This window comes from Oncorhynchus masou, chromosome 5, assembly GCF_036934945.1.
Source record: "Oncorhynchus masou masou isolate Uvic2021 chromosome 5, UVic_Omas_1.1, whole genome shotgun sequence".
Classification (NCBI taxonomy): Eukaryota; Metazoa; Chordata; class Actinopteri; order Salmoniformes; family Salmonidae; genus Oncorhynchus; species Oncorhynchus masou.
Genome location: NC_088216.1, coordinates 50,836,099 through 50,861,417, shown reverse-complemented (window position 1 = coordinate 50,861,417; position 25,319 = coordinate 50,836,099). Strand labels below are relative to the sequence as shown.

At 42.0% G+C, this 25,319-nt stretch overlaps 2 protein-coding genes across 5 annotated transcripts in view; both read right to left on the bottom strand.

Moving 5' to 3' along the window:
• The window catches only part of sirt4 (sirtuin 4), a 15,927-nt gene extending 7,183 nt beyond the window's left edge, over positions 1 to 8,744 (bottom strand). The window contains exon 1 of the mRNA XM_064965898.1: positions 8,655 to 8,744. The gene's annotated coding sequence lies outside the window, so the exon portion shown is untranslated. The remainder of the gene's footprint in view (positions 1 to 8,654) is intronic.
• On the bottom strand, positions 8,370 to 25,319 carry sxph (saxiphilin). 4 transcript variants are annotated; one of them, XM_064965896.1, is made up of 19 exons: positions 24,714 to 25,319; positions 24,143 to 24,299; positions 24,006 to 24,052; positions 16,246 to 16,409; positions 15,994 to 16,093; positions 15,405 to 15,581; positions 14,682 to 14,844; positions 14,540 to 14,604; positions 14,241 to 14,398; positions 13,797 to 13,983; positions 13,530 to 13,678; positions 13,327 to 13,417; positions 13,163 to 13,222; positions 12,901 to 13,083; positions 10,661 to 10,808; positions 10,417 to 10,499; positions 10,047 to 10,231; positions 9,736 to 9,922; positions 8,370 to 9,627 (listed from the first exon to the last, which is right to left on the bottom strand). In XM_064965896.1, the coding sequence occupies exons 4-19, from the start codon at positions 16,399 to 16,401 to the stop codon at positions 9,584 to 9,586; spliced, it is 2,136 nt and encodes a 711-aa protein (XP_064821968.1). In that variant the 5' UTR covers positions 16,402 to 16,409; positions 24,006 to 24,052; positions 24,143 to 24,299; positions 24,714 to 25,319; the 3' UTR covers positions 8,370 to 9,583. The 4 variants fall into 4 exon arrangements, with proteins under 4 accessions (XP_064821968.1, XP_064821967.1, XP_064821965.1 ...); XM_064965895.1 differs by lacking the exons at positions 24,006 to 24,052; positions 24,143 to 24,299; positions 24,714 to 25,319 and adding an exon at positions 16,755 to 17,082 and having other exon boundaries at positions 9,736 to 9,877; XM_064965893.1 differs by lacking the exons at positions 24,006 to 24,052; positions 24,143 to 24,299; positions 24,714 to 25,319 and adding an exon at positions 16,755 to 17,080.

Here is a 25,319-nt window from a genome sequence, read left to right as displayed (position 1 = left end):
GGGCATCTCCGGTGCGGCCCACGCTTGGATTGCGTCCTACCTGACAGGTCGCTCCTACCAGGTGGCGTGGCGAGAATCTGTCTCCTCGCCACGCGCTCTCACCACTGGTGTCCCCCAGGGCTCTGTTCTAGGCCCTCTCCTATTCTCGCTATACACCAAGTCACTTGGCTCTGTCATAACCTCACATGGTCTCTCCTATCATTGCTATGCAGACGACACACAATTAATCTTCTCCTTTCCCCCTTCTGATGACCAGGTGGCGAATCGCATCTCTGCATGTCTGGCAGACATATCAGTGTGGATGACGGATCACCACCTCAAGCTGAACCTCGGCAAGACGGAGCTGCTCTTCCTCCCGGGGAAGGACTGCCCGTTCCATGATCTCGCCATCACGGTTGACAACTCCATTGTGTCCTCCTCCCAGAGCGCTAAGAACCTTGGCGTGATCCTGGACAACACCCTGTCGTTCTCAACCAACATCATGGCGGTGGCCCGTTCCTGTAGGTTCATGCTCTACAACATCCGCAGAGTACGACCCTGCCTCACACAGGAAGCGGCGCAGGTCCTAATCCAGGCACTTGTCATCTCCCGTCTGGATTACTGCAACTCGCTGTTGGCTGGGCTCCCTGCCTGTGCCATTAAACCCCTACAACTCATCCAGAACGCCGCAGCCCGTCTGGTGTTCAACCTTCCCAAGTTCTCTCACGTCACCCCGCTCCTCCGCTCTCTCCACTGGCTTCCAGTTGAAGCTCGCATCCGCTACAAGACCATGGTGCTTGCCTACGGAGCTGTGAGGGGAACGGCACCGCAGTACCCCCAGGCTCTGATCAGGCCCTACACCCAAACAAGGGCACTGCGTTCATCCACCTCTGGCCTGCTCGCCTCCCTACCACTGAGGAAGTACAGTTCCCGCTCAGCCCAGTCAAAACTGTTCGCTGCTCTGGCCCCCAATGGTGGAACAAACTCCCTCACGACGCCAGGACAGCGGAGTCAATCACCACCTTCCGGAGACACCTGAAACCCCACCTCTTCAAGGAATACCTAGGATAGGATAAGTATTCCTTCTCACCCCCCCCCCTAAATGATTTAGATGCACTATTGTAAAGTGGCTGTTCCACTGGATGTCAGAAGGTGAATTCACCAATTTGTAAGTCGCTCTGGATAAGAGCGTCTGCTAAATGACTTAAATGTAATGTTAAATGTAACAACAAAATGTGGAAAAAGTATAGGGGTGTGAATCATTTCTGAAGGCACTGTATTCTGAAATACAAATTTTCACATTAATGTATTCATGTTTGATTAATTTAGACATTGTTTGGAACAATATACAATTTCCAGTGGGCTCTCTGCTACTTGAAAAAACTAAACGTTATACATAGAAATGAACATGTATAGGTCATTAACCAATCACAGCCCTCCTGCAGGATTGCCCATTCAACAAATCACCAGCAGAGGGAGTTCCCTTTGAATCCATTCCGTGTTGTTGGTGCTCATAACATTTATCGTAACTTTAAAAGTAGCAGGGAACTCAGTCTTGAAATGTGATGTATTTTGAGATCAATGTTAATAGCTTTAAAATTAAATGCATGTGTACAATTGTATTCCAGAATGTAGCGATACTCCATATTTTAAACCACACTAAGGAGTACAATGACACCAAGGTGTTGTCTGTATCATGTACGGTTCACGGATCATTGGGCATGTATAGGTGGGGGAGGGGTGAAGGAAGAATTTAGGTACAATATTTATTGAATATCTGAATCCTATTTATTAAAATTGCCAATTTGCGTGCAATAAATTCGCTTAATTTCGCATAGATCAAATTAAAATGTCAACAAAATAATATAACCTGTTTATAACCACAAACTATTTAAGAACAATCTGAGATCGCGGGTGTCATGGCTTGCTGCAATGACATGGAACGACTGTTGCATGCTGTTGTTTTCTTATACACATATCAAAAAAGGAACCTGTCGGGATCAAGTGTTTCACTGGGCAATAAACTCCATGGTTGTCACGATCACTTGTGGGGTTGATTTGGCCCACAATGTAAAGCAAAACTGTAGTCACGTGTCATACTCAGTGGGCGCGAAGTGTTACATTCATTCAACACGGTGGCACTTTTGGCATGTCAGACAAATTTATGACTCGAGTTCGCTCAACAGATATGACATTGATTTCAGCGTTTGCCAATAGTCTTAGTCTCATAGTGAGGAGCCTTTAAAAAGTACCTAGCTTCATAAACATATTTTGGGGGAATTCTGAAATGTATTAGAATAAAATCACAACTATAAAACTAGCTAGCCAGCTATGTGTAACTGTTAGCTTGCTAGGTACATTAAATGCTTTAGGTTGGTTGTTTATTAGCGCATCTTCAAGATTTCCATAAAGGAAGATTGCGTCTTTGATCATCTCTCGCTTGGTACACTCAGATGTGACGATGTAAACATTTCATTCAAGGGCTGAGGGTATAGGACGGTCTGACAGGTGCCAAGATGGCTGCTTGAACAGACGCTTTTTTTTACCGAGCTCCGTACCAAACTTCAGAAAGATTGTGAAAACAAACCAAAAAAAGTTTAGTCATTTTTATTTGTTCAAGATATAAGACCTTTCCTGTGACTGGAAAGATAATTGGATAATTTATTTGAGCATGTCCATGCAAAGTCGTGACAAAAAAATAAAGGAAGAAGTTAGCCGTTCTATTGCTAATCAACAAGAGAGAAACGTGCTTATAGACAACTGCCATAACTACGCTTCGCCTATGGATAATAGCATGCTTTCGAATGCTGAAGATGACGAATTCCCCTCTTTACCGGTTACTCCGTGCAAACCTCCACCCTCCAAAAAACCCAACATGAACTCTGACATCGTGGCGACCCTCTCCTTACTCATAAACTCCAGGTGTGACGCCATTGGGAAATGGTATGCGCTCACACAATGGTTATCGAAGGCTTGAAAAGGTTGCATGTGGTGAAAATAAGGATGTGAAAACGAGAGTGGCAAAAGTTGAAAAAAATGTGGAAAGGTTGGAAAAGAATAACAATGTCTACCATAGACGTCTCACCGATCTGGAACAATACACAAGAAAATGGAACCTGAGACTACGGCTTGCCAGAGGTCGAGAATGAAGATGTGCGAGGAGAGGCTATCCGTATCTGCCAAGAAGTTTTGCCTGCAGAGAAGAACAAAGTTGGTGATACCATCGACGTTGTGCATCGCCTCGGCAAGAAGCAACAGCAAAACGATTCAAGACCCAGGGGTATCATCATCCTATTCACTACCAGATTCTACAGGGATGCTGTCTGGAAAGCTGCTAGGAAGAACGCCTTCCTTCAGAGCCATGGTATGTGTTTCGCCGAGCATCTCAGCCCGGAAGACATAGAAAGAAGGAACAAGTTGTGGCCAACAATCAAGATAGCACGAAGTGAGGGGAAGGCTGCTTACTTCGTCGGAGGACGAGGTTTCATCTCACCAGAAGGAACAGGTTGATTTCAACAATGGTTTCAACAATGGTATTCTCATTTTACTTATGTGGTTTACCTAACAAGCATCAGGTGGCTATTTTACAGGAATACTCAGGTATTTCAATTCATTAGTTTGTTCTCGTATGACCTATTTTGTTTACAAACTTACGAAGAATATTGAAAGCTGAATTTATGTTTTATGTAACTAAGATACTGTTTTAAATGGCATACAGGTCTGCTCTGACTTTACACGGTTATTGTTCTATTTAGTTATTAATACTTATTTCCAAAAAAGGTCTTAGGAACGTTTATATGTAAAACATTTTGTTATTCAATTATTTTATGATCAGTTTTCATATGTACTTAAAATAGTAGGTACCCTTTATTTCTCAGAATAGTTCCTGATTACACTAAAGAGGGTTTTTAGTCTCTCTTACTACAAGAACCCTTGGTTTGGTATTGAACATAATTTCCAGTTGAGTTGAATTTCAAAGGTTATGGAATAAGCTATTTTCACTTTAAATTGACTCAAATGGTGCAGATCTCGGTTCCTTATCGTTTACGTTCACTGCTCCTACATCTTTGACTCATCCTACTACAGTTTATACTTTTATATAATCTTTGTTTTGTCTTTGTCTATATTATCTCTTAATGCTAGGGGGTTACGAAACAGTGTGAAGCGCAAGGCATTATTTTTATTTGCTAAACCATTTCGAACAGATTTTTGCTTTCAAGTCTCAATTTTGGCTGATGCCAACTTCTGGAGGTCACAGTGGGGCAACAATATTTGGCTTTCCCATGGATCTGGGCAACGATATTTGGCTTTCCCATGGATCTGAACGCTCTGCTGGTGTCACTACAATGAAAAATACCTTTGGTGGTAATATTCTACACTCGGAATGTGACCCCTTTGGTCACTTTATTTGTCTTGTGATCAGTTACAATGACATTACACTCATTACTGTAAACTTCTACGGGTACAACACCAAACATGAGAATGATGAGTTGCTTGAATCTATAGAGAAACATTAACTTCATTGGTTATCTAAATTTCCCAATTCGTTATTATTGATAGGAGGGGACTTTAACATTACAATAGATAATTCAACTGATAGATGGCCCCCAGGTAGGCCAACCAATCAGAATTTGGGTTTAATACTTTTTATGGAAAAGTTTGATCTTACTGATATATGGAGAGAGAGGTTTCCGGCCGACAGATCATTCACTTGGAGTAACAAAACAGGCTCCAGACAATCCAGAATAGATTTTTGGCTTATATCCAAATGTATTGATAGTGAGTGTGTTACTACAAATATTTGTACTACTCCCCTCATAGACCATAAGGCTATTTACATTGATATCAAAATATTTACCCCTGATACGAACCTTGGTAGAGCATCCTACTGGAAGCTAAATAGCTCATTATTAAATAATGATATAGTTACATTTTGAGGTTAAAGATCTGCTCTCACACTTTTGGGAAAGGGCTTGTGAAGAAAAATCTTATTGCAAGAACTGGGAGCTCTTTAAATTTGAGGTGTCCAAATATCTTAGAAAATATGGTAGTAATCTTGCTAAGACCAGAAGAGCTGAGGAGGAAAAGGTGATCATTAAGATAACTTCCCTTTCTCAGAGGTCCCCAGCTGACCTCTTGGGGGAGGAGAAGATGGAACTAATTTAGTTACAAAATAAACTGGATAATATATATAAATTAAAAGCAGAAGGAGCCTTTATTAGATCTAGGAAAAAATGGATTGAGGAGGGAGAACAGAATTCATCCTATTTCTTTAGACTTGAGAAATTTCACTCTAAAAATAACACTATCCCTAAGTTAAACATTGATGATGTTATTACAGATGACCAAAAATTAATCGCTAAATACTGCAGCAATTTTTACAGAAAATTGTATAGCTCTGCGTACTGTCAGGAATCCACAGATATGTTTTTTAACTCACTGAATAATGTTCACTCTATCAGTGATATAGAATCTAAACAGTATGATGAACCCATCAAAGTTGAAGAGATTAGAGTCTATCAAACATCTAATGAACAATAAATCACCAGGTGTTGATGGAATTACATCAGAATTTTACAAATCATTTTCTGAAAACGTAGCTCCCTTCCTATTTGAAGTATTTTTAGAGAGTATTAAAAACAATGTTCTCCCTCCTACAATGAGTCAGGGGTTAATAACACTGATACCTACACCTAAAAAAAGAAGTGCTGCTCATCGATAACTGGCTTCCAATTTGTCTTCTTAATAATGACTATAAGATATTAGCCTCACTACTTGCAAATAGAATTAAAGAAGTCCTGGATGCAATCATTGATGAAACACAGTCTGGCTTCATGAGGAACAGACATATTTCTAACAATGTCAGACTAGTATTAGACGTACTTGACTACTCAGACCTAATAACTGAAGATAGCTTCATATTATTTTTAGATTTTTATAAAGCATTTGACACGGTAGAGCATCAGTTTCTCTTCCACTCCCTTGAGAGACTTGGCTTTGGGGATTTTTTCTGTAAGGCTATTAAGACTCTATGCAAATGGTAACCGCTCTATCAAATTGAAATATGGCACCTCACCTAGATTTGAGTTAAAGAGAGGAATTAGGCAAGGTTGTCCTATCTCTCCGTACCTGTTTTTATTAATCACCCAACGTCTTGCAAATTCTTTAAATAATAGTCCTGTACAAGGTATTTCCATAGCTGGTAAAGAAATTATTATAAGCCAGCTGGCTGACGATACTACACTTTTTCTGAAAGACGCTAACCAAATTCCCATATCGATCAATGTGACAATCCTTTTCCAAAGCGTCTGGTCTATATCTTAACATTAATAAATGTGAACTCATAGCTGTCAAAGATTGTGTGACACCTTCATGTTATGGTATTCCAGTAAAAGAAGAACTTACATATTTAGGCATAACCATTACAAAGGATCAGAAGTCTAGAGGCTTACTAAAGTTTAACCCTCTTATTAAAAAAACCCAGAAGAAACTAAATCAATGGCTACAGAGGGACTTATCTTTAAAAGGTAGAGACCTTCAGCCTTGGTTATTAGGAATCTCAAGACTAACATATGGTGCTCTATCTTTATATCTTGACCGTAAAATAAGCAAGGAGACCAGATGCTTTTCAACTTTCTTTGGAGAAACCGTACCCATTACATTAGGAAAACTGTTGTGATGAACACTTATGAGAATGGTCGACTGAATTTTCTGGATTTTACTATTTTAAATAATACTTTTAAGATCAATTTGATAAAACAATTCCTAAGAAGACCCACTTCTATCTGGAATTTTATTCCTCATCATGTCTTCTCTACTTTTGGTGGCCTTAACTTCATGTTTTGCAATTATAATATTGACAAAGTTCCAGTGAAACTTTCTGCTTCATCGGCAGGTTTTCTTGTCATGGTCCTTAATTTATAAACACAATTTTTCTCCACACTATTATATATGGAATAATCGGGATATATTGTATAAAAATACCTCTCTGTTTTTAGAATATTGGTTCCAAAATAATATCCTATCGGTGAGCCAACTGGTAAATGCAGAGGGTCTTTTACTCAGTTATAAAGAATTCTTATCACTTTATAAGGTCCCTGTAACACCTAAAGATTTTGCAATTGTTTTAGATGCCAATCCCTCAGGTGTTGCTATGTTATTCAGGAACATGTCAAGACCTGACCCTCAGAGCCTACCTTCTCTTGACTCATCAGTAGGAAAGATTTGTTTCTCTTTTGGTCCATTCAACAACAGAGCGATACAACATCCTGCTGAAACAAGGATCATATCTATACCTTATGTCATGCCTTATTGGAATGGATTTATTGATAATATCTGTTGGAAAAAAGTTTGGATGTTGCCACACACATACCTACTTGTTAAATTAAGGAAGTTTCCTTTAAAATGATTCATAAATATTATCCTGCCAACCACTATATGAAGAAGTTTAAGGAAAACATCAACTCAAATTGCTCCTTTGGTAATGACCACCCAGAAACAGTTGTGCATCTTTTTTGGCATTGTATGCATGTAAGAACTGTGGCAAGACATCAGTAGGTTTGTAATTGAACACATTTATGAAGATTTTACACTATTGTGGAGATGTACTGTACTGGATTCTTTACATAGAATAGAAATAAGCGGAATCATTTTTATGTAATTAATTTCATTATTCTTTTGGCCAAATTTCATATACACAAATGTAAATTTACAAAAGAAAACCACATTTTAGTGTGACAGGTTAGCCTAGTGGTTAGAGCGTTGGACTAGTAACCGGAAGGTTGTGAGTTCAAACCCCCGAGCTGACAAGGTACAAATCTGTCGTTCTGCCCTTGAACAGGCAGTTAACCCACTGTTCCCAGGCCGTCATTGAAAATAAGAATTTGTTCTTAACTGACTTGCCTGGTTAAATAAAATTAAACATTTTTTTTCCCGTACCCTACAAAAAGAATTTGAACTGTATTTTAAGACGGTTAAATGCTCTACTAACAAAAAAGCTGTTAGAATTGTAAGTATATGCATGTCCCTTAAGGTCCTAGTGTAATTGTAATGTGATATTGCACCCCCTAGCTCGATTGTCTGTTTGTAATCTATGTATGCTTGTGTTCCCTCATTGTGCTTTATGTATTGATTTGATATTAAAAAAAAGAAAAAGGGTATAGGACGGTCTACTTTGACTTTGGATTGCAACCAAAATCTCATGTTGATGGGAGAATCTCCATTCCTTCTCAAAACCCATTGGAGGAAAAGGTCAGAAGGCGGGACCTCTGGCTCTCTCATCCAATGGGTTTCGAGAAGGAGGTAACGAGAGAGAGGACGCGAGCTGTAGGTTATTTAGATTTCTCTTATGTAAATTCAAGAAAACATGGACATGCCCTGATGCCTCCTCGCAAGCTTGTAACATCTTTTATTAAAAATAATATAATTATGGTCACCAAGCAATAATTATATGTATCTAGCTTTATCTGACAGTCATTGTTCATCTAGTCTTTTACGGTATTCGACTTTTTGTCAAGGCTTGATTTGTGTATGTTTACAAGTTCTGGCTCATCATTTGAACTCGTGTCATCAGTAACAAGGTTACGTGGAATAAATACGATAAGAAGCATAGAACCACAAAAAGGCATGAATTAGACATTGTAAGTAGTAATAAAATTCAGCGTCATGTAACGTACCTTACAATGGCACGAGGTACACGTTTGATTGAATAAACAGCCGACAATGTAGCAGGCAGCCAACTCTTACGAAAAAGAGCGACAGGAAATACCAGTGTAACGAAGAACGGCAACCGCCGCTATGCACGCAGGGACTTGTAGTCCGGTGGAATTTACCAACGTACTGACGTTCACAGCTCAGTGTGTGGTACACAAGGGGGTTCCCAAACTTTGTTTGCGTCGGGGACCCATTTCGTGTCAGCAAATGCATCAGTCGCCCTCATCAGAATACAACTCCTACTGTAGACGGCATTAAAAATAGCATACAAGCAGTTCTACGTTGACTAAAACAGTGCATGTCCAGACCTTGGCAATATCATACCGTTTTAAAGCTAATTTCTTGCAATTCTACACATTTTGCAATATTAAAATAATGCACTGTGTTCAAAACCAAATTTTGGGGGAATAGAAGAATAATTCTGTTGAACAAGATCATTGATGGAGTATTGTGAAGACCAATCTGTGAGCCTCACAGGCCCATGTTGTGCATATAAGGGCTAAGAACATGAATATGACATTGTATTGTAACTTCAACTTTTTCCACAGATCCCTTGTCCAAAATCCTTATAATTTGTTGTTGCTAGTAATTATTCTAAAATAAAATAAAAATATTTGCTTTAATATTTAGAGATTTTGCTACAGACCCTACTTTTGGAACCCCTGCACACATTACCAAAAGTTTGAAAAATTACATTGCTGAAAAGAAACAGAAGCTTTCATTGAAATATATCTGACAATTCTATATATATTTTTAACATTCAGGTGGGTGTGGACTGAGGAATTACAAAAAGCAAGAAACAATATTACATTTTGGCAAACATTTTGGCATTTTGGTTAGGGCCTCCACAATAGGTCAATGTGAAACATGGGATTTCTCTTCTCTCTGTTGCTCAAAATATGCTGCACACGTCCTGGTTGCAAAATTCCAAGATGTCTGTCAGAGAGAAAATTAATACATACATTGGCTACTTTATAGTCAATAACATTTCAACAGTACACAGTTTCAGTATAAACATGCACATGATAAAGTATAAATTTCCACCTGAGTGTGTGCAGTTGAAGACAGTCTCTGCTAGTCTGTAGAACTCATCTCCAAGTATGGTGCGGTAGTCCAGGTGACTGGTGTGGATGAGGCACTGAGTGGCGTCTTTAAACAGCAGATCACTCTCTCCATACTGTTGGGACTGAAACAGACGGAATTCTGTGTCTGGGTTGGATGCCAGAGTCTCCTTCAAGGGATGGGAACATTTGGAATGGCTTGTTAGAAGAAAAAAAATAGTATGAAATTAATACAGTGTCGCCAGAATAATTAGGTTGGTTTAGATTCCTGTTTGTCTGACTCCGCAGTCTCACCTGTGACTTCATGAGGAAGTCGTAGACGCGAGAAGTGAGCACAGGTCTTGTCATGATGATGTTGGGTGGGATGGCTCCTAGGTTACAGTTCTCCCATTCAGATAAAGGTTCCCGCCGGCCATCCCCACACAAAAGCTCAAAGTCCCAAGACAGCCACCCATCCGCCCACCCACTGGGGCTCAGACCTGGAGCACAACACAAACAAACTAAATGTAATATCAAAAGTATCACAAACCAAATGAGGAAAAACAAGAACATTATTATAACCTGTAACTGTTTGCCTGAACATATACCATTATTACTTCATGGTGTGTGAGTGTGGTGGCCGTATGTAGCCTAACTATGTATAAGCGTTGTATGAGGTTCTCACTGAGGATGTTGCTCTCTAGATTGTGCTGCTCAACAAAGGCCACATCTCCATAGCTCTTCCCACTGGCATCTCCTACCAGGCACCTGCACAAATAACCATGGGGCAACGTCATAACAATCACAACAAATCTTTCACATTGCCAGGTTTCTGTAAAGCACTGTGACAACTTGATGTAAGATTGAATGACTGCATTTTTTTCCATGAACAATGAATATGAACATGCAACAAGAGAGCCACCACTCACCTCAAAGCCCCCATGTTGCCGTAGTAACGCTCGTTGTGGTTGTCTGCACAGCGTTTGGTGGCAGCCTCCCCAGTGCCCCCCATACACACTTTACAGAGGTTTCCCTGAGAACCAGGGAGACAGCCCTTCCAGAACACCTCGTTGTACACTAGGAGAGATGAGCAGAATACACATCCTCACCAAATATCAGCCTATTATGCTGTAAGAATTATGTCATTTCATGTTGCAGTCTACACGAGGATAAAATTGTGAATTGCAGTATACCCGAGCTAGTTATCTGCATACTAGTACACACACACACACACACACACACACACACACACACACACACACACACACACACACACACACACACAATATAAACGCAACAATTTCAATGATTTACAGTTAATATAAGGAAATTAGTCAATTGAAATAAATTCATTAGGCCCTACACTATGGATTTCACATGATTGAGCAGGGACGCAGCCATGGGTGGGCCAAGGAGGACATAGGCCCACCCACTTGGGAGTCAGGCCCAGATTTGGTACCCTTCTCCAAATCGGTGCCTTGACCCAATCCCGTCTCTGGGCTCTACGGACAATTCCTTCGACCTCATGGCTTGGTTTTTGCTGACATGCACTGTCAACTGTGGGAACTTATATACACTACTGGTCAAACATTTTAAAACATCAACTCATTCAAGGGTTTTTCTTTATTTGTACTATTTTCTACATTGTAGAATAATAGTGAAGCCATCAAAACTATGAAATAACACATATGGAATTATGTAGTAAATTTTGTAAACAAACAAAGTGAAACAAATCAAAATATATTTTATATTTGAGATTATTCAAATAGCCACCCTTTGCCTTGATGACAGCTTTAAACACTCTTGGCATTCTCTCAACCAGCTTCATCAACAGTCTTGATGGATTTGCCACATATGCTGAGCACTTGCTGGCCGCTTTTCCTTCACTCTGCAGTCTGACTCAATTTGGTTGAGGTCGGGGGATTGTGGAGGCCAGGTCATCTGATGCAGCACTCCATCACTCTCCTTCTTGGTAAAATAGCCCTAACACAGCCTGGAGGTGTGTTGGGTCATTGTCCTGTTGAAAAACAAATGGACTGTCCCACTACACCCAAACCAGATGGGATGGTGTATTGCTGCAGAATGCTGTGGTAGCCATGCTGGTTAAGTGTGCCTTGAATTCTAAATGAAATCAATCACAGACAGTGTCACCAGCAAAGCACCCCCATAACATAACACCTCCTCCTCCATGCTTTATGGTGGAAATACACATGCAGAGATCCGTTCAACTACTCTGCATTGGAACAAAAAATCCCAAATTTGGACTCATCAGGCCTAAGGACAGATTTCCACCGGTCATATTTCTTGGCCCAAGCAAGGAGATTCTTCTTATTTGTGTCCTTTAATAATGGTTTCTTTGCATCAATTTGACTATGAAGGCCTGATTCACACAGTCTCCTCTGAACAGTTGAGAAGTGTCTGCTACTTGAACTCTGTGAAACATCTATTTGGGCTGCAATCTGAAGTGCAGTTATTCTAATGAACTTATCCTCTGCATTAGAGATAACTCTGGGTCTTCCTTTCCTATGGCGGTCCTCATGAGAGCCAGTTTCATCATAGCTCTTGAAGATTCTTTGCGACTGCACTTGAAGTAACATTCAAAGCTCTTGAAATTGTTCGTATTGACTGACCTTCGTGTCTTAGAGGAATGATGGACTGTCGTTTCTCTTTGCTTATTTGAGCAGTTCTTGCCATAATATGGACTTAGTCTTTTATCAAATAGGGCCATCTTTTGTATACTACCCCTACCTTGTAACAACACAAATGATTAGCTCAAATGCATGAAGGAAATAAATTCCACAAATTCACTTTTAACAAGGCACACCTGTTAATTGAAATGCATTCCAGGTGACTGCCTCATGAAGCTGGTTGAGATAATGCCAGGAGTGTGCAAAGCTATCATAAATGCAAAGGATGGCTACTTGGAAGAATCTCAAATAAACAAATCAAAATATATTTTATAACACTTTTTTGGTTACTACATGATTCCTTATGTGTTATTTCATAGTTTTAATGTTTTCACTATTATTATACAATGTAGAAAATAGTCAAAATAAAGAAAGACCCTTGAATGAGTCGGTGTGTCCAAACTTTTGACTGGTACATACATATAAATATAAAACACACACACACAGGAAAGGGAGATGCAACTGTCAGGCAGGAATGGTACCTTGGTTTGGTTCGCAGGGAGAGGTGTTGTTGTGTTCCAGGCTGAGGGTGTGTCTAAAGGGCAGAAGCCAGCCTGCAGGGCTGTACATGTGGCCGTGGCAGGAGCGCCTGCCCCCAAAGTTCCCAAAGAACACACCCCTGGTGGAGCGCTTCACGACCGCCACACCAACGACGGACGGCAAAACTGTGGGGACACAAGGAGCGGCTTAGAATAAAACCATGTACATTTACAGATGAATGGACTTCCCTTCTGTTCAGCTCACCATCCGTCTCTAAATGGCCTGCTTTTTCAGCTCCTCCCTCAGCCGGTACGCATGTCTTCCCTGAGAGAAGCGGAGAGAGAAAGAGTCGACGACAGACACTGACTGCAGTGAGCGTCCATGGTAAATAACTAGTTCTGTAACCATTACATTATTATCAGGCATACCATAATACTCTGTTACCACGGGGACAAGGCCACATTTCCCAGCGATGAATGCGTGTGTGGCATCCAGCGAGACCGCATCCACCTCATCTCTCTGTGACAACACAGTAAGTGGATATCAAGATGTAGGGCTGCATAGAATGACAGTAGGTTATGGATAGGGTTATGATTTTCCACATGCTGTAGTTTTATCTTAGTCTGCTTACCTTAATCTTCTCGACACAATCGCTCATGGAGATGGCTCTAACACACACCAATGGGTCTGACTTAATGCTGAGAGCCCATTGCTCACATTTCTTCTGTTCTGCATGGCTAATGCAGCACCAACGCACAACACTGTCCTCCAATGAGCTTCCTATAGATACACAACAGAAGAAAAAATATTTAGTTATGATGCATAATGTAGCAGCAAATTAGTTTTCCCAATGAGCAGCCTACATACACCCCCACTGCCCATGTGAGTAGGTAGGCACCTTCATGTCCAAGGCCTTTGAGGAGAGCCACATAGTCCAGCCCCAGCACCTGACTGATGTCCTTGTTATCCTCTAGAATGGACAGCTTCTCTGTGACATCCTTGAAGAGCAGATCAGCGGCGCCGAACGGAGCAGAGTTAAAGAGCTGGAAACGTTGCCTCTCTCGACCCCGCCGGCCAAACGCCATCTGATTAGGAAATCCATCGGACATTCTCTCAGCAACAAAAATACAAACAAGGGATATACTATAGATGACACATGCAGGTGGATGGATACAAATGTGATATACACTGATGTTAAATACAGTGGACACGCTTTCCCTTGCAAACCCAACCCTGTTTCACAAGTGGTCATCCTGAGTAGAGGGCTGGAAGCCCTGAGCTGTCCCGACAAGTCCCACATGTGCTTCTTCTAGAAGTGGTTGAAGACAGAATGGGTTACTACCTGTGCTGCCGCCAGGAACTTGCGTGCGATCTTACGAACACTGAGTCGAGTGACCATGCCCTGTCCTGGTCCCCTTCCCAGGTTGCAGCTCCCATAGTGGCTTAGTGGCGCACGGGTACCATCAGTACACAGCAGTTGGTAATCCTCCCTCTCACTCTCTGGAAGAGAAAAAAAAACAGGGATAGAGATAGAGCGGAGGGGGATGTTTCAACAGCTATTTGACTAGTCTTGAGAAAGAACTCTGAAGTACTTGAATGGTAATTGTGTATTGTTCCAGAATATCTATATTTTTTGTGTACCTTCAATACCCTCCAGGGCTGTATGGTCCACAAAAGCAACATCCCCTGCCCCAGTCTTGAGACACCTGATAGACAACGAGAATCATTTTTAAATGACCATATCATTATCATTGTCTGTCCTGATATGACCCTCCCATCTGACCTGAGCGCCCCCTGGCTGTTGTAGAAGGGTTCGCCATGTGCCGTCTCACAGTGGAAGTTGCGCTGGGCGATGTAGGACTTCTGACCCTGACACAGGGTACACAGGACCGGTGCTATGGCAGCCGCCCCAGGAACACAACTGGCATTGAAGAAGGCACTGACCGCTGCCAAAGAGAAGAGTGGGGATAGAGACCATTCCTTTGTAGCGGAGGTGATTTGGAATCGCGCCATCTCGTGATAAGTTAGGCCTGCCTGAGACTTGGAAGCCCTATTGTCAGCCTCTGACCTTGAGCATGTCCTCTAAGAAGTTGGATTAGCGAGCGGGAGTCCCGGGTTCTAATGCCACCAGAAACACCAGCGTTTCCTAAACTCTGTCCTGGGGACCCCAAGGGGTACACGTTTTGGTTTTTGCCCTAACACGACACAGCTGATTTAAATAATGAACTAGTCATCAAAATAAAACATGTGCCCCTTGGGGTCCCCGGTACTGAGTTTTGGAAACGCAGTTTAAAATGTAACAAGCTCTCGTGGACAGATTCTCATGGACAGATGAAACGGCGAGAACTTGTCAAGGCTCACTTCCTTTTCTTCACAAGTGAGCAATTGTTAACGGCATTCCCCCCAGAAGTAAAACAGAAAATGACAAACTTTTGGGTAACCGGGATTACACTTAATAAAATTATGATTCAACAATTTGGATGGATATGTCGGTCTATGTTCTTACCCTGACTGAGTGGCTGCTCCTCTGCCCAGGTCAGGTAGTTGCGGGACAGCAGGAAGCCCAAGGGTAGACTCCAGCCTGCCGTCCAGCGGGCCCCAGTATGACAGCTTCTCTGGCCCTGCAGGGAGCGCACGTCCAGGGTGCGGTTCCTCACCACCGCCACCGACAGAATACAGCCTCCTGGGCAAACAGGTGACAGACATACTGGACACTGGCACACAAAATGTCATAAACAAAATTAGAAACTGGGTGGTTCGAACCCTGAATGCTGATTGGCTGAAAGCTGTGCTATATCAAACTGTATATCACAGGTATGACAAAACATTTATTTTTACTGCTCTAATTACATTGGTAACCAGTTTATAATAGCAATACGGCACCTCGAGAATTTGTGGTGTATGGACAATATACCACAGCTAAGGGTTGTATATCCAGGTACTCCTCGTTGCGTCGTGCAATAGAACTGCCCTTAGCCGTGGTATAGTGGCCATATACCACACCTCCTTGTACCTTATTGCTTAAATATTCCCGTACACAGATTGTGCCTAGTTCTGGACTAAAAGGATCAAAATCTTAAGTGTCGTTAACCAACCGTCACTGTAGATCTCCTTGGCAATGGCAGTGAGGCCAAACTGCTTCACTGCGGTGTAGACTTCCCCTGCATCCAATGTTACTATGTCAGCACGATTAGCCTGGAGGAAAAGCATCAGATACAGTTGGCTATGAAGGAGCATCTGTGTGGTAAACCTGCCCTGCCTGAAATCAGTATCAGCATTAACAACATGAGTGGTTAGGGCAAATAGTGAGTCTTTCTGGTATCTGGAGAGAGCAGGTATTTTCTGACCCTGATCTTGTTGATGCAGTCGGTGGTGCTGTAGGCAAGGACACAGGAGAGCCTTGCGAATGCTGCCACAGCAGCAGGAGGCAACACTGCCACCAGGGCCTTGGCCAGCTCAGCACACTTCTTCTGCTCCTGCTCAGACACCGTGCACCAGCGCATCTTCTTACCTAACACAAAAGGGAAATAAAACTGGGGTTAAGGATAGTAATATTAGGACCTAAGAAATAGCATCAATATTAACCTGCATGCATAACACACTATTTCCTTTCCAATGGGAAATAAATAAACAACTGCTGTAGAGGGAGAATACATTGTTACAATACTGTATAAGATTCATTAAAATGTATAGGACCACAACATTTTCAGAACAATCCCTGAAATTAGGTGAAACCACAAAAACAAGAATATTTTTTGAAAAAGGCAACATTATCCAGCAAGGCTAACCAAACGATTAACAATTGGTATTTTGAGTACCTCCACCCAAAACTATACTAGATTGGATGAACACTTACCCCAACTATAGTGAAGGCAGATGAAAATGATTAGAATGGCATGCATTGCCCTCATTTTGGTCTCTGAAAAGGACTGAAGAGCTGAACAAACCAAACGCAGTTTACTTTACGCAGCGAGGTTGGCGGACCCCTTCCAATTCGTCCTGAAATCCGTCTACATAATTCAACATGATTTCTTATTACAACAGGCGACCTAAAGAAATCAAACTATTGTGCAAGCGTAGAACTTCCGAAATAGCCAAAAATAGGGGATTCTGCGCCACTGCTCTGCGCGCATCTGGAAAATATTTCCATCTAACGTCACGCGGACGACCCGCATCCAAGCACTTTTACGCGCTTGAGATCTGTAGAACAGTTGCCAGTATCTCACACCTCCAGTTTGTTTGGCTTATCGCGGTGAACACATTGAATGCATGATTATGTAATAACACAAATCGAGTGTTATATTTATTTTGGTAATAGTTTTGTGAAAAACAGTCCAGCACTGCAAAGTTTAATGCAGAAAATACCAACATAATTAGGCATGTAGCCAATATTTTATTAAAATGTACAAACACCAAAACATTATACATGTAAAAAAAGCCATTACAGTATAGTCAAGTCAAACATAAATCAAACAGCTGCCTTGCCATATGCCATTCTTTTTCAGTCCAACCGATTATCACCAAGATCAGGGTTTTTAATTCAAAAGCTTCAATTGAACAATTTCCATACATCTTCCTCTATTTTGAATAATGTTGTTTTTATACTATAAAAAACAACCAGTCATTCTCTTACACCACTGGGGCGACCATGGTCCGGTCTGTCATCTAGTGTGGTGGACAGAGTAATGATCAGTAGCCCCATGCTCTGGAGGCCTGCTGAGAACCGCCTGTCCCAGTCCCAGTCCCAGTCCTGTGGCTGTGCTGCTGTGGAGAACACTCTCTATCCTGTGGATTCTGGCAGCATGCAAGATATTTACAGGCTTCTGCTCTGCCAGCTCAGCTGACAGTCTGCCAATACACTCCATTTGTCAATAACAATACAAAGAGCTGGAAATGAATCTGGAATGACCACAAAATGGGAAAAATTGTTGCACAATATGGCATGGTTATTATATACTTGACTTGCTGTAAATTCTGACTGCTCCGTTTTCATAGCTGAAGATTTATGGCTCACATGAAAATGACACCTCCAGAGGAATGCATGCTAAATCAAAGCCATCAGTTTAGTTATTCATTTATAAGTGGATAGGAAACCAATGAAAAAAGTATTACTTCAATGATTGGTTCTGGTTCTTTATGGATTGGTGAATAGCCGGTATACTTTTTTTTTCCCTCCATTTTTCTTTTCTTTTCATAATCACCATTGTTTGTTTATAAATCCTTAATTACTCTGCCTTGAAGACATTGTGGCCTTTACATATACCAATGCCCGCAGCATCTTCCCTTCCAGTCTTACCTCATCCAGCCCTTGGCTGATTGTGTTCCTCTCCGCAGTCCCTCCCTCACTTCCACTCGTCTGCAGCCAGCTTCTCAACACCTCTTCAAGTCTTAGCTACAGTGGCTTGCGAAAGTATTCACCCCCCTGGCATTTTTCCTATTTTGTTGCCTTACAACCTGAAATTAAAACTGATTTTTCGGGGTGGTTTGTAACATTTGATTTACACAACACAACCACTTTGAAGATGCAAAATATTTTTTATTGTGAAGAAAAAAGAACTTGAGTGTGCATGACTATTCACTCCCCAAAGTCAATACTTTGTAGAGCCACCTTTTGCAGCAATTACAGCTGCAAGTCTCTTGGGGTGACTCTATAAGCTTGGCACATCTAGCCACTGGGATTTGTCAAGGCAAAACTGCTCCAGCTCCTTCAAGTTGGATGGGTTCCGCTAGTGTACAGCAATCGTTAAGTCATACCACAGATTCTCAATTGGATTGAGGTCTGGGCTTTGATGAGGCCATTCCAAGACATTTAAATGTTTCCCCTTAAACCACTCGAGTGTTGCTTCAGCAGTATGCTTAGGGTCATTGTCCTGCTGGAAGGTGAACCTCTGTCCCAGTCTCAAATCTCTGGAAGACTGAAATAGGTTTCCCTCAGGAATGTCCCTGTATTTAGCGTCATCTATCATTCCTTCAATTCTGATTAGTTTCCCAGTCCCTGCCGATGAAAAACATCCCCACAGCATGATGCTGCCACCACCATGCTTCACTGTGGTGATGGTGTTCTCAGGGTGATGAGAGGTGTTGGGTTTGCACCAGACATAGCGTTTTCCTTGATGGCCAAAAAGTTCAATTTTAGTCTCATCTGACCAGAGTACCTTCTTCCATATGTTTGGAGAGTCTCCCACATACCTTTTGGCAAACACAAAGTGTTTCTTATTTTTTTCTTTAAGCAACAGCCTTTTCAGGCCACTCTTCCGTAAAGCCCAGCTCTGTGGAGTGTACGGCTTAAAGTGGTCCTATGAACAGATACTCCAATCTCCGCTGTGGAGCTTTGCCGCTCCTTCAGGGTTATCTTTGGTCTCTTTGTTGCCTCTCTGATTAATGGCCTCCTTGCCTTGACTGTGAGTTTTGGTGGGTGGCCCTCTCTTGGCAGGTTTGTTGTGATGCCATATTCTTTTCATTTTTTAATGATGGATTTAATGGTGCTCCGTGGGATGTTCAAAGTTTATGATATTTTTTTTATAACCCAACCCTGATCTGTACTTCTCCACAACTTTGTCCCTGACCTGTTTGGAGCGCTCCTTGGTCTTCATGGTGCCGCTTGCTTGGGGATGGAAATTTCAGAATTTTTGGTGGTCTTCTTAAGCTTGGTGGTGCCCCTTGTTAAGTGGTGTCGCAGACTCTGGGGCCTTTCAGAACAGGTGTAGATATACTGAGATCATGTGACACTTAAAGTCCACCTGTGTGCAATCTAACTAATTATGTGACTTCTGAAAGTATTTGGTTGCATCAGATCTTATTTAGGGGCTTCATAGCAAAGGGGGTGAACACATATACACGCATCACTTTTGCGGTTTTATATTATCACATTTTTTCAAACAATACATTTAAAAATTTACTTCACCAATTTGGACTATTTTGTATTTGTCCATTACATGAAATCCAAATAAAAATCTATTTAAATTACAGGTTGTAATGCAACAAAATAGGAAAAAACACCAAGGGGGATGAATATTTTTGCAAGGTACTGTACGCCCTACAAACACGCTCACAAATCCACCAGAATGTATAAACAAGGTCCAACAGTAATGTTAATCACAGACCTGTGGGTCCTTACTGAAGTTGCTTGCAGTCCTGTTGGAAGCGCTGCATGTCCAGGTGGATATTGAGCAGCTCTATGGTCCATGCTAAGGTGGGGGGGTACTGTACAGTACTGCCCCCCCCCCCCACCTTAGCCTGGACCATAGAGCTGCTCAATATCCACCTGGACATGCAGCGCTTCCAAAAGGACTGCAAGCAACTTCAGTAAGGACCCACAGGTCTGTGACCCATGATGAGCCACTAGGCTGCCTTAGCTAGATTTTTAAAAATATTGCATAAAAAATCTAATTCAAAACACACACACGCATGTGTTTTTGGAATATAGTAACCGCTACCTTAGTTTGAGTGTAGGTGGTCATGAATGAGGAGGGGGGCAGTCTGGTCTACTTATCCATAATGTGGGGCTGTTGGGAGACTGAGATGGGGGCGCTGGGCGTGCCAGTATGGGACTGATCAACTACCCAACGGCTCCCCATTTCATCTACTGCTGCTTTTGACCCTATGATCACTAGGTTACACAGCTGATGCCTGCTGGACTGTTCATTAATACGGTACTTCATTTTGTTTATCTGTCGGCCCCAGCCTCGAACTCAGGCCCTCTGTGTAGCCAACTGACCCTCTCTGCCCATTCATCGCCATTTACCCATTGCTGTTGTCTTAGCTGTTTCCCCGTTGTTGTCTTAGCTCTCCCAATCAACACCTGTGATTGCTTTATGCCTCTTTCTAATGTCAATATGCCTTGTATACGGTTGTTTAGGGCAGCTCTTATTGTTTAATTTTACTGCGGAGCCCCTAGTCCTGCTCAACATGTCTCAGATAGCCCCCTTGTCCCACCCCCCACACATGCAGAGACCACACCTTGCTTAACTGCCGCCTCCAGAGAGGCAACCTCTCTCATCGTCACTCAATGCCTTGGTTTACAACCACTGTATTCGCACCCTATCATACCCTTGTCTGTACACTATGACCTGAATCTATCCTACCACGCCCAGAAATCTGCTCCTTTTATTCTCTGTTCCCAAAGCACTAGACAACCAGTTCTTATAGCCTTAGGCCGTACCCTCATCCTACTCCTCCTCTGTTAATGTAGAAGTTAACCCAGGCCCTGCATCCTCGAGCATCACTCCCATTCCCCAGGCACCCTCATTTGTTGACTTCTGCTACCGTAAAAGCCTTGGGTTCATTGGTTTCTCTAATGACTGCCTCGCCTGGTTCACTAACTACTTCTCAGACAGAGTTCAGTGTGTCAAATCGGAGGGCCTGTTGTCCGGACCTCTGGCAGTCTCTATTTTCCGGTAAAACAGAAAAAGCTAAAGAGAAATTGCACACCTATAAAGATAGCCTGCAGAGTGCTGGCTAATATCGGAGTAGAAACTTGAAAATAAAAATAAAAGAGAGCCCACACTCTTGGAGCTCTTTGAGTTGTCACCCACTTCCCCATTGAAAAACAGTTTGCCCTACAGCCAATTCTGTCGAATCAAAAAATTTGGATAAAACAGTCCGATCCTACAGAAATATGGCTGAATACTCAAACAAAGTTCAAGGAGAGGGGCTACAAAATGATCAGATTAATATATGCCATTGAGAAAATTCCCTCAAATACACCTCATGACCTTTTTCAACCAGGATCTCAAATCACTGCCTCATTGTCGCATTCTTGGGTTCTAACTACCACGTTCATTCAAAGTGCTCTGAACAAATTAAGGGAATTGTTCCAAACATTGGCACATCCCAAAATCCGATGATTCTTGGTAATGTTCTTTAAAAGTGGGACCTTCCCTTGATATGAAACTTTCTCAGGGAAGTCAGGAACCAATAAATCTCAGTTAGATCAATTAGCTTTTTCAAACTCTGATTTACCACCCCAAGATATTCCTGAACAACGTTTATTTCCAGTTCCTACTGGATGGAAATTAGCAAAAATGTAATGGCTGTGCTCAATCAAATAAGCATGCCCCATAAATGTAGATCCTTCAAACACCCACAAACAGGGAAATCGATCCCAATAAAAACACCCTGTTATTACTGTGCATCCACTAAGGCAGTTATTTATCTTAAACTTGTCCTTGTCAGTAAAAAAAGGTAGGTAAAACAAATTTTGCATCCTGCAGAAATTAAAAGTTTGGGACACTGTATCTCAGAATAAGCACCTAGCACCATTAGGTGTAAAAACTGTCACCACTTATCCAGTTTCAGTCCCAGCATTTCTCTGGAGCTGGCATGCCACTTCCACCTAGCTACCCCAACCCTCTGCAGTTATGCATTGGCAACTGGCCCAAGCATTCACCTTCCCCAAATCCAGACAACTGATGTGACCTTGATAATTTATTGTTAAAATCAGAGGCTGCCTGGATCCTTCTAATTTAAAGATCCGCCGCCATTGTTGCAACACCTTTACTAGTCTCAACGTAGACTTTGATCTGAAGCCATTCTTTCAAACGGATTATTGTGACTTTGCCATTGTAATTGTGTGTAAACTTGTATAGTCAAATTAATCTATGATTGTATGCTATCCATTTGTTTGTATGCTGTTCTTTGTATGACATTTTAATATTTGATTATTAACCAATGATATTAAGCCACTCCTGGCCATGATTACAGACACCTGTGTCCTTTGACACTATATAAACGAGTCATCCTGCAGTGTTTGTGATTATACCCTGATGAAGACAGCTTGGCTGTCGAAACGTTGGTATTAAATTTTTGCATCTGAGCTCCAAGAGTGTGCGGCTCTCTTTTATTTTTAGTCTCTATGGGGGTGCCACAGGGTTCAATTCTCGGGATGACTCTTTTCTCTGTATACATATCAATGATGTCGCTCTTGCTGCAGGTGATTCCCTGATCCACCTCTACGCAGACGATTCCAAACTGTAAACATCGGACCCTTCTTTGGACACTTATCAAACCTCCAAACAACACTCCTTCCATGGCCTCCGACTGCTCTTAAATGCTATTAAAACAAAATGCAACCTATCGCTGCCCGCACCCGCCCACCATCACTACTCTGGACGGTTCTGACTTAGAATATGTGGACAACTATAAATACCTAGGTGTCTGACTAGACTGTAAACTCTCCTTCCAGACTCATATTAAGCATCTCCAATCCAAAATTAAATCTATTATCGTATTCCCATTTCGAAACATACCCTCGTAAAACGGACTATCCTGCCAATCCTTGACTTCGGCGATGTCATTTACAAAATAGCCTCCAACACTCTACTCAGCAAATTGGATGCAGTCTATCACAGTGCCATCTGTTTTGCCACCAAAACCCCATATACTACCCACCACTGCGACCTGTTTGCTCTCGTTGGCTGGTACTCACTACATATTCGTCGCCAAACCCACTGTCTCCAGGTCATCTATACATTTTTGTTAGGTAAAGCTCCACCTTATCTCAGCTCACTGGTCACCATAGCAACACCCACTCTAGCACACGCTCCAGCAGGTATATTTCTCTGGTCATCCCCAAAGCCAACACCTACTTTGGCCGCCTTTCCTTCCAGTCCCCTGCTGCCAATGACTGGAACGAATTTCAAAAATCACTGAAGCTGGAGACATATCTCCCTCACTAACTTTAAGCGTCAGCTGTCAAAGCAGCTTGCCGATCGCTGCAGCTGTACACAGCCCATCTGTAAATAGCCCATCCTACCAACTATCTACCTCATCCCCAAATTTGTTTTTGTTTTCTTTTGCACACCAGTATTTCTACTTGCACATCCTCATCTGCACGTATATCACAGTGTTAATTGCTAAATTGTAATTACTTCACCACTATTGGCCTATTTATTGCCTAACCTCCTTACTTCATTTTGCACACGACTGTATACAGATTTTTGTATTGAGTTATTGACTTAACGTTTGTTTATCCCATGTGTAACTGTTGTTTTTGTCGCACTGCTTTGCTTCATCTTTGCCAGGTTGCAGTTGTAAATGAGAACTTGTTCTCAACTAGCCTACCTGGTTAAATAAAGGTGAAATAATATATTTATTTTTTTAAACTCACTGTCTGTTTCCACTGCAACACCACCCCTGGAGACACCGCAAAGAACTCTGTAAAGCACAAAAAAAGACAGGCTTGATACAGTTCCACACAGACAAGACACACTAGAATAATAAAACACAGCATCTGCTCACACACACCTGCTCCTGGCTGTGAAGTGCTATGTTGGTGCAGAAGCTGCCCATGTGAGCGGCGTGGGCCACCCCTTTCCTCAGAAGCTGGTCTCTATAGAACTGGGCAGCCTGGGCCAGCCTCTCCTGCTTCCGGTGCTGCTCCGCGACCCATAGCCTCCAGCACCTGGAACAGAACACACCAGGGGATCTTCCGTCTCATCCAGTGTGTCTGAGGAGTATACACTATTCTATACATTTCCACTCTATTCACCAGGGGATGTCTCATTCATTATGTCTATCGAGTCCCTTTCATATCCTTATTCCAGCTGTAGCCTGGATATCATCAATGAGGAAAATAGGTCTCTGACGTTACACCCATTAGCCTGGTCACAGAGCCGTTTCTGCGGTCTTGCTAACTCCTATGGTCATTGGAAAGACAGCACAAACAGATCTGGACCCAGGCTGTACATTAAACAGGGTCAGCAGTGGTAATCATACGGGAGAGACGTCCTCCACTACAGACAGAGACAGGGATAATATTTCATGTTTTAGTTAGGCTGAAGGCCAGCTGCCAGTGAAGTATGTGTCCAGGTGTTACCTTGGCCTGCAGACTGAGGGACCAATGCCAGAGGGCCAGTTCTGTCTGTTCAGCCTCTCTCCCCTTCTGTGCTGCAGCTGTGCAGGCCAGGGAAGAAAAACACTGAGTTACATAACAGCCAGGAGTTCACCCGGACACTCAGAAGCTCACAGATGGATCATAGAAAGAGGAGATCATTAAAGCCAAGAAACATCCAAAAACACTATTTTTCAATTAAATCATTGTATTTTAAAGTAACTTGAACACAATTTCTCACACAAGTCTTGGTAAGTTGACCTTTAATATTTGAAATAACCATGTTAAAACAGCAATAACCTCACCACAATGTTCCAGTGTGCAAAAAAAGAAAAAAAGAGCTGGCATGTATTGTTTCAAATCAAATTTTATTTGTCACATGCGCCAAATACAACAGGTTACAGTGAAAGTAGTAAGAGATAAGAAAAACAAATAATTAAGAGCAGCAGTGAACAACAATAGCAGGGCTATATACAGGGGGTACCGATACAGAGTCAATGTGCAGGAACTGGTGTCGAGGTAATTAACAATTATGTACATGCAGATAGGGTTGTTAAAGTGGAAAATAACACAGTAGCAGCAGCACGGGGG

Excerpts from the sequence above, each read along its gene's own strand:
- sxph (XM_064965893.1), bottom strand. The coding sequence starts at position 16,809 with ATGAGGGCAATGCATGCCATTCTAATCATTTTCATCTGCCTTCACTAT. Across the intron at positions 16,094-16,245 it reads ACTGCATCAACAAGATCAGG|GCTAATCGTGCTGACATAGT; the intron begins GTCAGAAAATAC and ends CTTTTCCTCCAG. Across the intron at positions 13,084-13,162 it reads AGGCCATTTAGAGACGGATG|TTTTGCCGTCCGTCGTTGGT; the intron begins GTGAGCTGAACA and ends GTGTCCCCACAG.